Source organism: Barbus barbus (genome assembly GCF_936440315.1).
Source record: "Barbus barbus genome assembly, chromosome: 21".
Classification (NCBI taxonomy): domain Eukaryota; kingdom Metazoa; phylum Chordata; class Actinopteri; order Cypriniformes; family Cyprinidae; genus Barbus; species Barbus barbus.
The window spans coordinates 22096760-22108855 of NC_136749.1; the positions used below are offsets into that span (position 1 = coordinate 22096760).

At 38.8% G+C, this 12096-nt stretch overlaps 1 protein-coding gene across 2 annotated transcripts; it reads right to left on the minus strand.

Annotated features, from left to right (window-relative positions):
- Window positions 1-48: 48 nt before the first annotated feature.
- LOC306887495 (phosphoinositide 3-kinase regulatory subunit 4-like) lies at window positions 49-12060 on the minus strand. Of its 2 annotated transcripts, XM_079445254.1 has the most exons (21): window positions 11810-12032; window positions 10701-11461; window positions 10474-10607; window positions 9234-9843; window positions 8227-8361; window positions 7822-8043; window positions 7569-7742; window positions 7343-7488; window positions 7016-7219; window positions 5348-5549; window positions 5217-5237; window positions 4247-4344; window positions 3607-3829; window positions 2861-3026; window positions 2607-2771; window positions 2266-2477; window positions 1989-2120; window positions 1496-1596; window positions 1309-1397; window positions 798-918; window positions 49-710 (listed from the first exon to the last, which is right to left on the minus strand). In XM_079445254.1, exons 2-21 carry the CDS (start codon window positions 11416-11418, stop codon window positions 540-542), a joined length of 4044 nt encoding a protein of 1347 aa, XP_079301380.1. In that variant the 5' UTR covers window positions 11419-11461; window positions 11810-12032; the 3' UTR covers window positions 49-539. The 2 variants fall into 2 exon arrangements, with proteins under 2 accessions (XP_079301380.1, XP_079301381.1); XM_079445255.1 differs by lacking the exon at window positions 5217-5237 and having other exon boundaries at window positions 11810-12060.
- Window positions 12061-12096: the final 36 nt, after the last annotated feature.

The following is a 12096-nucleotide window of genomic DNA, read 5'->3' on the forward strand; positions in this document are numbered from 1 at the left end:
TTATCGGATCAGGTTTTTCATAATAAAAAAAATACAGTTGGACTTGATTTTATTCATTTGGGAATCCATGGGTCATGTTCATTTGAGACAATGTTAAATATGCTGTGCTCAATGTTTGGTTTTCCAGACAAAAAAGCGAATACATATATGTTATGACATTTATTCAGTAATATCCATACAGGGTGATTATAATGGAAGTTTCAATCTCATCCATGTCTTGCACTCAGGCCTCAAAACAAAACTACATGGGTTAAGCAGTGCAGAAATAACACTATAAGTGTAACTACTGTGTGAAACACTGTTTTAGCTCACCATGTCCTGTTTTCTGCAGTGTGATCATATCGTGTGATCATATGACCTTGATATTCACATAAAGCACAGAAAAACATACAAAGCAAACTGAACTTTCACGGTTTTATATATAGTTAGTTATTTGCTCCTAAATGACTTTATTATATTAATTGGCATTATATTTAAATTTACAGTGCACTTGATCAGATGTCCATTTAACGGGGTCCCATCTTGGCACAGTGTTTCTCTCACTTCCAGACTTTGACAATGCCATCTCTAGAGGAGGTGACTATAAAGCCCTGGGTGGTCTGGAAAGTTGCAATATCAGTAATGATGTCGTGGTGACCCACAGGAAGGGATTCTGGGCCACGGCGGGGTGTGTCCTCAGTGGATCCGCTTTTCTGCTTACTGTGGATCTCCTGGTAAGGTCAAAGGAGACAGAAGAGAAGATCAGTCAAATATAAATGTGCAGAAAACAGAACATCAGATGGAAATTAGCTTCAGACCTGTACTACTTCTGTTCCTTCTATGATCTTGCGGTTGTAGAACACAGAAGGACAGTGAAGCGAGTCGTTTGCACCGCCTGCGACGATGTATGACCTCTCAGGGTAGGCCAAATCCCAAAACCTGCAGATATCATACAGAACGCACTCAAATTCATAACATGCTCAATATATCCGCACATGCTCTCATAACCTTGGGAATGTAAAACCTTTGCACCCAATTAATGATATTTGCTTGTGGAAATATTGGTTGTGTCTTAATCTGCATGCAGCTGATTTTGTATGAAAGTATCATCTGAAATTCAACCGAGAGTTGGACATATTTGGAAAGTGCTTAAATCATTTGAATGGAAACGAAAATGCTGCTTTCAAATATGAAACATTTCACATTAATGTGGACGTAGTCTTTGTAAACAGGTTGTTGTGCAAACATTGGATTCAAACAAGCCTTGATGCCTTCTAACCTGCTAAATCATCACCCCTCAACAGTGATTAGTTTGCTAATTAGCCTCACCTGATTCTCATGTCAGATCCAGCTGTAAGTAGGAGAGGATTGCCATCAGCAGGGCTGCAGTATATCCCATGAACACTGTGAGGAGAGGGCTGTAGAGAACAACAGAGTCCAGTGTAATGACAGCAGGCAAGTCTGAATTTATTTATTAATTATGAATGTGTATTGTGATGCAGAAGTGACAACGTACCTGCATCTCTGAAAGCGGAGGTGCAGAGCTAGCCCACAAGGTGAACTTCCTGTCTCCGGTCTCCATATCCCACATGGACACCTCATTGTTACCTTGGACAGCTGAAGAGAATAAGAAAAACTTTTATAACCTTACTCTATTTTATATACTTGTATATATTTTTTTTTTTAAGAAATCGATACTTTTAGTCTGAAAGGATACATTAAATCCCTCAAAAGTGACAGTAAAGACTTCTAAAAGCAGTAAAGAAAAATAATCTTTTAAACGTTTATTCTATAGAACAGCTGTTGAGCATCAAATAAGCATATTAGAATGATTTGTGAAGGCTCATGTGATTGAGTATTGCTTCTGAAAATTCAGCTTTTCCATCCCCAGACTAAATTATACTTAAAAATATATTTAAAAAAAGCTATTTTAAATTTTTAAATATTGTGGTTTTTACTGCATTTTGATCAAATAAATGTGGCATTGGTGATCATAAGAGACTTTTTACCTGCAATGACAGAGGACTGGTAGAGTGGATGCATCAGCAGGCGTCTGATTCTCGCTCGGGCTGGGTGGGAGTGGCTGGAAATTGGCAACTGAAAACGCATATCCCAGCAAGCCATTGTGCCATTACTTGTGCCTGTGTTAAGTAGGACATAAAATAAGTCAAATCTTGACCGAGCAAACCATACGAATCACTATAATGGTATAGGAATGTCTTAAACATTCTTCTGTAATTTGGGTTTTGATCGGCACACGTCTGCTTCACTATCCAACTCTCTTACCCACACACAGCCAACACTGGTGCATGTCCACAGCAAAGGAAGTGATGAGGCCAAGGCGCAGGTCATGGCGGAGGGTCCAGGCATTGCTATTGCTGCGGAGATCCCAACCCACCAAAAAGCCGTTCACAGTGGCATAGGCCAGAACCGTCTGTGCCCCTGAGTTAAAGTGATGTATGTCCACCGCACAGCCCTCATCCTTTGGGTCCAGGAACCTGGAAGAGATTCAGTGGCTTACTGATCTGACTGGCTGCGTGTGATGGTTTTGATTCACTCATTTATACCGTTGTCGGCAGCACACAAATTCAGGATGCTACAAGTGGAGTTACATGACCTGCACACACCTGGTCTGACAAGGCTGGACTTTGGGTGATTTGGGTGGCTTGTTTGCCTCAACTGCAAGAAGCTGGATGGAACCATTATCTGATGCAACAGCAAGGTAATGTGACCCCTGACAAAAGGTCAGTGTTTTCACATGGCCTCCAATCCGAGAATATGTCAGCACAGACCTGAAAATCGCATTTTCAGTCATTTCAGCTTGCATAAAAGTAATACAACAACCTAGACAATTTATAGACATTGTATAGATATTATCCACCTTGTGGTGGTCGTCTTGCCCTCCATTTTCTGGCTGTCCCAAATTTTTACAGTTCCATCATTGGAGCATGTAGCAAAGATGGAGTGCTCGTCGGAGACTCTGATTCGGTTCACGGCAGATTTGTGCTCATGGAGATGGGCCACTAGAAGACCTTTTGGATGCCACCCTGCAATGTAACAGCTGCAGTTAACAGTGAAAATAACCTGTGTGAGGCAAACAAGCTAGAAAACCCTAATCAACTCTAATTTAAAGTAGATCAACCACAGTAAAACCGCCCTTCTCAAAAAACAGTTAGTTACACTATAAGCCAATAACAAAAAGTTACTTAATGGAGCAGTAGGCTATCCTTTAAAACAACTTAATGATTGAACATCATCAAACAAACATCAGCAGTTTATTGTCAGTAATATTTTTATCACTCCCGGTTTCTGTTAATAATATTACAGTACTGTCTAGTGATATCAAACAGCATAATGAACAGCAGCATTTTTCTAAATATTTCATTACAAAAATATATAATACTGCAGAACAATTCAAATCAATTTTTTTTTTTAATTTACATAACCCAAGTAAAAGGTACTTTTAGCTTTTATTTCCCAATTAAAATGCCTTTGCAGTTTAAATATAAAAATGAAAGGTCAACAAAAAAGTCAGCTGCAGATGAGTTCTGTACAAGATCTAGCAAGCAGAAGCTAGACAGCCACACAATGTACTTGTATTAGTGAGGTGACATGTGACTGCTGTACCTGGCAGTGGAGGCTTGCTCTCCCACTCTGCACTCTCCATCATCTGTTTGGCCATGCGTTCTGCATTGCATTGCTCTCTTTTCTGCTGCACCAGCTGCTGTAGCTCTGCCTTGCATGTAGTGATGCGCCGCTGGTACGTGGATGCTCCAGATACAGACTGTACCACTTGAATAGTAGGGAGCGCTGTGGTTTTCCTGGACTGCATAGCTCCACTTTCAGGAATCTGAAGAGGAAAGGGGAGTGGGTTTAAAAAGATTTTAGTCGTTTATCATCAGTATTATTTAAGAACATGCCAATATATTTCATCTGGGAAAAACCAGCACATTCCTGCATGTTTGTGCAAACATGACTGAAAATATCAGATGACTGCTATGATTCAAAGCCTCTACAGACTACAAAGCTGCAACACAGACAAATGCACAAAAAAGGTGTTGCTGAAAAGGCTCATGGAAGAGGCTGAGAGGGCAGAGAAAGAGCAGGGGAGGGACGATAGCACACTGTCGGCTCAGCGGTCGACCTGGGCTGAGGATGGAACATGAGGGAGGTTAAGAGTCTGTGAGGAACTCTCAGATCGCAGGCGCTCTCCGGACAGAGTTCCGTTGGGCTCCCCAACACCGCTCTGAACTAGAACATTAGGTACCGTCGAGGGCGTCTGCGCCGAGCTGGGAGGGTCCAGAGAACCAAACATGCTCTTCCACTCTTCGTTCAAGTTGGAGTCCTGTTTCGTGTGTTTGCGAGCTGCAAGAAGAGATTTAAAAAATTGACCTATTTTAAAAGTGGTTCTGATAGAAGATGCATTTCTGGTTTCTAAAACACTCGGTGCTCAGTTAACGTGTTAACATGCGGACTGACACGTGTAAAAGAAAAGAAGCAACTGATTTAGTCAGCACAGTGACAGTATGCAAATTAATATTAGATAAAAAAATAAATGTTTTCCTAGAGGTGTGGCAAACAGAATAAAACTTTATTCCCCAAATACACTAGAAATGATGAGGACTATACAATGTTGAGATCATTAACTCTCAGCAAATAAATATGCAACTTCATCTATAGCTGCAGTTCTACAAGCCCAGATTTATTTTTTTAACTAACTCAAAATGTGTGAGGACTAAAAGTATAAATCTATTAAAGTATAAATATATCTTTATCCATAGGAATGGGGTCCCTTCTAAAGTTATTTATTTTTTTTAAATGTTTTTTTTTGCTTGGTTCAGGATTCTTTAATGAATAAAACATTTAAAAGAACAGCATTTATTTGAAATAGAAATATTTTGTAACATTAAATCTGTCGCTTGTGATAATTTCCATGCATTCTTGCTGAATAAAAATAGTAGTTAAAAAAACAACTTTTGAATGCTAGTGTATACTAGAAAATCTATATATAATCCATACTGCAGCAACACTCTACCACTGGTTTGTAACAAACTGACTGCAACAAAAGCATTATTAGCCAACATGAGCTGTCGTGCAAAACAAAGTGCATCTATCCACATCACATCTGCCTGTTATCATGACTTCTCCAATTTAAATGCACAAAGCCTCGAAGTTAGTCAAAGTGAGTGATTATAACTTCAAACAGAGCTCAGCTGCTTGAGATCTAAACAATATACCAGAGGCAGAAGGGATGAAGTCTGAAATCAAATGAAAATTAAAGACATTCATTTTAAATGGTGACGCAATGAGAAGTATATACATATCCTCAAATAACAGTAAATATGAATGCAGACAGTGTGTCACCCACCTCTCTTGTCTTCAAACTCCTGCTTGGGCTTGATGAGGTCCACCTGTCGGCCAGTGATTCCCAGTGTACCGAGATCAATTACTCCACTATGGCCTCCATCACTCAGGTGGCTCTGGTCTATGATGTTGGCTTTGGCCTTGTTGGACTTGAGCATGAAGTCTTTCAGAGCTAGGAGCTTGTCCTCCTCAGCCTCTGTCATCCCCTGTTAGAAATCACATGATACAGCTCAACTTAATTCATACAAGTGTGACATAAGTCAAGGCAACATGCCTTATTATTCCTGAAACAACACTTCTATTAATCCGTCATTACTCGTTTAATGGCATTCTACTGGAAGAACATAGAAGGTCCATCCATTGACCATTGGTTGAAAGATTGGACACATTATATTGTATTGGGAAGAATAGCCTACAGTATAAAGGGCAAATTAAAGCACTACCATACAATTTGGTATCTGTTTATACAGTTTCTGGAAAATAACCAAATATTGGCACAGGCAAAAAATACCTCTCACTCTACTGATTGATGTGTGTGTATATATGTACTTTTGTATGTGACTATATCTGTCTTAGCCTTTGTATAACAACTACTTTACTTGTATAATTAAATTTTGGATGCTTGGGGGGTGGGGAGTTAAGATATACACTGCCCTCCAAAAGTTTGGAAACACCCCAACCTTCCTAAACCTTCCAACAAGACAATGACCCTAAGCACACTTCCAAGCTGTGTAAATCCTATTTGGAGAGGAAACAGTCAGCTGGCATCATGTCTGTCATGGAATGGCCTCCCCAATCACCCGATCTCAACCCAATTAAGCTACTATGGGAGGAACTGGACACCAATGACTTGTATAAGGACAAAAGTGTTGGGACACCCCCTTCTTTAGAACAGAAAAAGGCACTAACAAAGCTGTAGCAACAAAGATGGAAACATAATATAATTCATAATATAAAACATAATAATTCATGTATTTAAAAATTGTATTTCCATCTCTGTTGCAACAGTTTTGGACGTGTCTAAAATGACAGTACCCTTATGTACAAGTCATTGGTGTTTGGTGATGAGTTTTTGGCTCAAGGTCTGCATATAAAGTCAGACCAGAGGTGTTCAGCTGGGATCAGGACTTGGCTTTCTGCAGACCAGTCAAGTTCTTCCACACTGACTGATTCAATCATGTCTTTTTTAACCGTGCCTTATACACAGAGGCACTGTCATGTTAGAATAGAAAAGGGTCCTGTCCAAACTGTTGTTATAAAATTAGAAGCACACAATTCCCTAAAATATTATCATATGCTTAAACATTAATATTTGTACTCATAGAAATGACTAAAGTAGTCAAAACATGTTCATTAGAAGGGGGTGACCCAATACTTTTGGCAATATAGTGTGTGTGTGTGTGTGTGTGTGTTATTATGAATATCTTTTTATTTCTTTTTTACAATAAAAATGTTTTAAAAAACAGTCATTACTTAGGACTAGGGTTAGGGTCAGTGCTATGACTATTTCACAACAGAAGTGTTGTTCTAAAACAAAGTAATTATTTTCTCATTTTAAAATGATTTTGTACAAAAAAATCTAAACTAGCAGCCTTATACATTAATGAAGACAATAAAATTTAAATAAAATATAAAAAAATCAATAGTAATTAATAAAAATAAAAATCCTGACCTGTGAAAGAAGTTTCTTAAGCAGCTGGGCAATTGCGGGATCCTCAGGAACAGAGCATTCTGGGATGGAGACATTGCGCTTTTTTTGGCGGAGTAACAGGTGTCTGAAGAGGCTTCCGATGTCTTTGGAACGCAGCGCATAGTCAAAGATGGCACGACTTACGGGTTCTTTCAGCACACTGAGCAACACAATCTCTTTATCAATCTGTCCAAAGGCAGAAAAAGAGTTGAAAATTCTGTCATTTATGTCGTTCCAAACCTGTATAACTTCCTTCCTTCTGTGAAACACAAAAGGAGAATTTTATTCAGAGTAGTTGTGACTAATCACCTGTATAATAGGCTGTGTGATGAAAGGGTTGAGATGAGGCATGAGTTTGCAGTAGACGTCAGCGATGTTGAGGTGCTGAGCGACAACAGTGATGAAACCCACAGCTCCATAGCGGATCCACAGATTGGGGTGACACAAGAAAGGAGCTGTGGAACAATAACAATTATACACAATAATTATGAAGCACATTATACAGTGGCGTACAAGAGAGCAGAATTTCTCTCACCAATATCACTGACAAACTCGTAGATGTGAGGTTTCTGCAGTAGCCCCAGCTGACACATGCAAGTGAGAGCATTGAGAGCTTTATAAATGACAAACTCCTCCACGTCACTCAGGCCTTGCTGCAGAAGAGGCTTCAGGATGGAGGAACTCTGCCAGCCCACATATGCTGCTACACCTGCAGGGAGGAGGAGATTTGGTTACATGTTGTGAGTGACTGTCTGATATTATATGAAGTGACTGTGATGGCAACCTACCTACTATGCTGTCAAAGAAAGCTCCTCGGAGGTGCCAGTCATTCTTGTCATTGAGGAAGGTGATCATGTGGGATAGAAGGACATCATTGGCTTTCTGCCTGCCGAAGAACACGCAGAGGCGTGTGATGCCGTTCTCCATCAGCGTCTGTTTGACTATGTTTTCAGGGTCGCTCAGTAACGTCACCACCTTCTGCTGAACCATCTCGTGCAAGGCCTGCAGCTCTTTAGACAAGGGATGGATCATATCCACAACATTTTAATGACAGCATTTCCATGCAAGCTGGCTATTACTGTAGTGCAAAACGTTGGATCTTACATTGGGATTTATACAGACAATATCTATTAACTTTTTTTTTTTTTAAGACTACCATAAAAGTGAGATCATATTAAAGGGCAGACTTTTACCTGAATCGTAGTTTTCATTGGGGTGAAGAGTTTCTTCTGTGTCCTCTCCATTGAGGTCTTGTTCAGAGCTCAAATTATTCTCCTGCACCAGCTCCAAAAAACGAAGCGCTGTCTCCGCCAAGTGTGCTATGTTCTCTATAATATAATATAATATTCAAATATTTGGGCTCGGTAAGATAAAAAAAAAAAAAATCACCCAGGCTGGTTATTTAATTGAAAATAATTAAGAAATAGTAATATTGTAAAAAATTATTACAATTTAAATCAACTGCTTTATATTTTTAATTAGTGCGGTAATGATTAATCGCAATAAATTGCATCCAAAATAAGTTGTTGTTTACATAATGTGTGTATTGTGTATATTTGTATATATAAATACACACACATACAGCATATATTTTGAAAATATTTACATGTATATTTATATTAAATATAAATATTTAATATATAAAAACAACATTTATCTTAAATATGTGTGTGTGTGTTTATATATACATATTTAATATACACAGTACACAAAAAATATATTATGTAAACAAACTTATTTTGGATGTGATTAATCGTTTGACAGCACTAATTTTAATATATAATTAGCATTTAATTGAAATAGAAATCTTTCATAATATTTTAAATGTCACTGCTATCACTTTTGTACAATTTAATGCATCCTTGCAGAAAACTATAAAACTATGAATTGCTTTCTTTAAAAAAAAAAAAAAATCTTACTGACCCCAAACTTTTGAACTGTAAAATAATATATAAGGAATTGCATTACATTATCTAAATATATATTCAAGTCCATATGAAATGGTTTTCACAATCCATTTTACTTGTGTGATCTAAGAAATATGAAAGAATTTCCAATCATTCTCAAATGATTTGATTTATTTAAAATCAGAGACTGATTGGATTGTGAAAACTTAAGTATTTACACTTTTAAAAAGAGTAATTTAGACAAGATAATCTAGAAACCATTCACTCCAGCATTTGTTTTAGCACTAAAATACCTGCATAAGCAAGTCTGACAATTGTGGCTTCATCTTGGGCCAAGTGGGCAATTCCAGGTAAAATGTATTCTGGGTAGATATTGACATCATTGCGAGGAACCTCCTTGACCAGTGCCAGCACTTTAGTCAGTGTGCGGACAGCCTCAGCCCTGACGCGTGGCATAGAGTCATTGCAGAAGTGCAGTAAGTAAGGTGTAATCCTGTCCAGCAGTGTCTCCACATTTAGCCGGCCTGCCAGATGAAGAATCAGCTCCAGTGCTGCCAGCTTGGAGTCGCAGAAACGTAGTGTCTGCAGACATGATGTGATCACTGAAACCAGTACCACAAGCCCTTGTTCCTTGGATAAACTAAGCTCCTGAGATGCTTTCTCCTGTTTTTCAGTCTTCCCCGTCTGCCCGTCACTGCACAAGTTATTGAGGATGTTCTCCAGGTTCTTACGAATGACCAACACCCTTTCGTCTGCAGATTGGAAGGCCTCCTTAGCAAACTGAGCCATGTAGGGCTGAAGGAAGGTATAAAAGATTTCTGGGAAAGCTTTGCCTCGCTGCTGCTTTAGATATTCTTCAGCTGTCAGACGCTTTTCCGGTTCTCGCTGCACCATTTGTGCAACCTGCATAGAGTGCATGAAATTATAGAGTACTCCCTAGTATCATATTATTTATTAACTGTGTTAATTACTATATAATTTATTAAATAAATCACACTACCATTCAAAAGACTGGGGTCAGTAAGATTTTTTTGAAAGAAACTTATTCAGCAAGGATTCATTAAACTGATCAAAAGTGACAGTAAAGACATTCAAAATATTACAAAGGATTTCTATTTCTGTTCTTCTGAACTATGTATTCATCAAAAATCCTGGAACAAAGTAGGCTATCATGATTTCCAAAAATATACTAAGCTGCACAACTGCTTTCAACATGAATAATAATAATATTTTTGTTGGGCACCAAATCTGCATATTGGAATAATTTCTAAAAGACCATGGCACAGAAGACCAGAGTAATGGCTGCTGAAAACTGATCTTTGCCATCAAGGAATACATTTTGTTTTAAAATATATTAAAATGGTAAAATAATATTTTGGTCAAAGAAAAGCAGTCTCAGTGAGCATAAGGGACTTCAAGGCATTTTCAAAAACTTGCCAACCCCAAACTTTTGAATGGTAGTGTAAACATTTGTAAAACCTAAAGTGAAATAATACAAAGTATCAAAAAATCTCATATGAATAGAAATGCTACCAGTTCTCTAATACTGCAGTCTTCAATTTTCATCAGCACTTGTTCGGTTTGGAAATGTCCTTTACGGTAAGCCAGCAATTGTGAGAGGTCGAAGAGTGGGACACCCTCTGTAAACAACTCTGCAATCACACAACCTATCAAAAGAAAATAAACAGGAAAGATGTTTGAAAAATGTCATAATGCATTGGCTTTAAGCAAACTGAAAACTATGTAATAGTGATGAATACCAGCTGAGAAGATGTCCATGGGCTGCTTGAGTTCTCCCCTGGTCCTCTGGCTATTGCTGGAGAGATCCACAAGCGGAGTTGTCTGGTCACTTTCTGTGGCAAACATACTGCCATCCACAAATCTCTCCGGTGCAATGTAGCACGTTCTCCTCCTAGACGTGTCGAAGAAGTAGTTGAAATCTGCAGGGTTGTCTTCAGGCAAGTATGTAGGTTTAAAACTAGCAAAGTCTGTGAGAAGTACCCAGTTCCAGCTTGTCACCATAACATTCTCGGTTTTAATGTCACCATGACGCACACCAGATTTATGGGCCTGGTCTACAGCATTGAGGATCTGGAAGGCAATCCACTTCTTCTCCACATTGTTGAGGAACGGTCGAGTGCTGATACGGTCATACAAGTTATCCCGAACATACTGCCGAAATAGTATGGCTGCTTTCTCAGTAAGTGTGGCTTTTTGAAAAGGCAGACAGTTCTGGCAGGAGTGCAGTCTGATCTTCAGCTCCTCCAGCTCTTGTTTGTAGCTGGTCAGGGGCAGAGAGGGGTCCTGGATCGCAAAGACCTTAACCACAACCAATCCTTCTCTATGTTTCGCCCGGGCCACTTTGAAAAACCGCGTACTGCCAAGACTTTTGTCATATTCATAATCATGGATGTCTGAGAAGTAACTGTCCACTGAAAGAATCTGTGATGGAGCAATTCCAGCCAGCTGGTTCCCCATCTCACTGGATCAGAGATGGTTGTCCTCAAAGACAAATTTGTACCTATTACAGAAAGATAGAAGTTGGTTCTGCAGTATATTACAACGTTCAGGTTTTCCTTAAAATTATTACTAACTACCTGCAACTGGAGTGGATGCATGCAAAATTTTGTTATAAATTTAGTACGTTGTAATCTTCCAATTCAGGATACAGTCTTCACATCATACAGTGTGATGAGACAAAATGCTGCATCATATCTGTTAGCAATACTCGCTAGAAAACAAACTCCGAATATTTACATTTTTGCCATTTTCTCTCTATATCGGTTGCAGTTATAAAGTATTATGTCACGTACATGTGCGTATATATTGTTTGTTTACAGCACTGATGTAAAAATAAACGGTTGTTTACCTGAATGTTTGAGCCCAGCGCGCTTTCAACTAACCGACTGGTTAGCAATAGTTATTTCCTCCCACCTAACTCAAAATGACATCCTACATTTTGCCCAGGTTAAAACAAACGTTACTAACAAACATGCAAAATCATACGAACGATATAATATACAGACATTTACATAAAAGGGCCGCCTCGTTTGTTATTATGTCTCAGCAGTGAACTCGAGCGGTGTGCGTCTTCATGGGCTGATCTGAGATCTGTTCCTCAGCTCAATAACGACGCGCTATTGGATGAAATGTCTC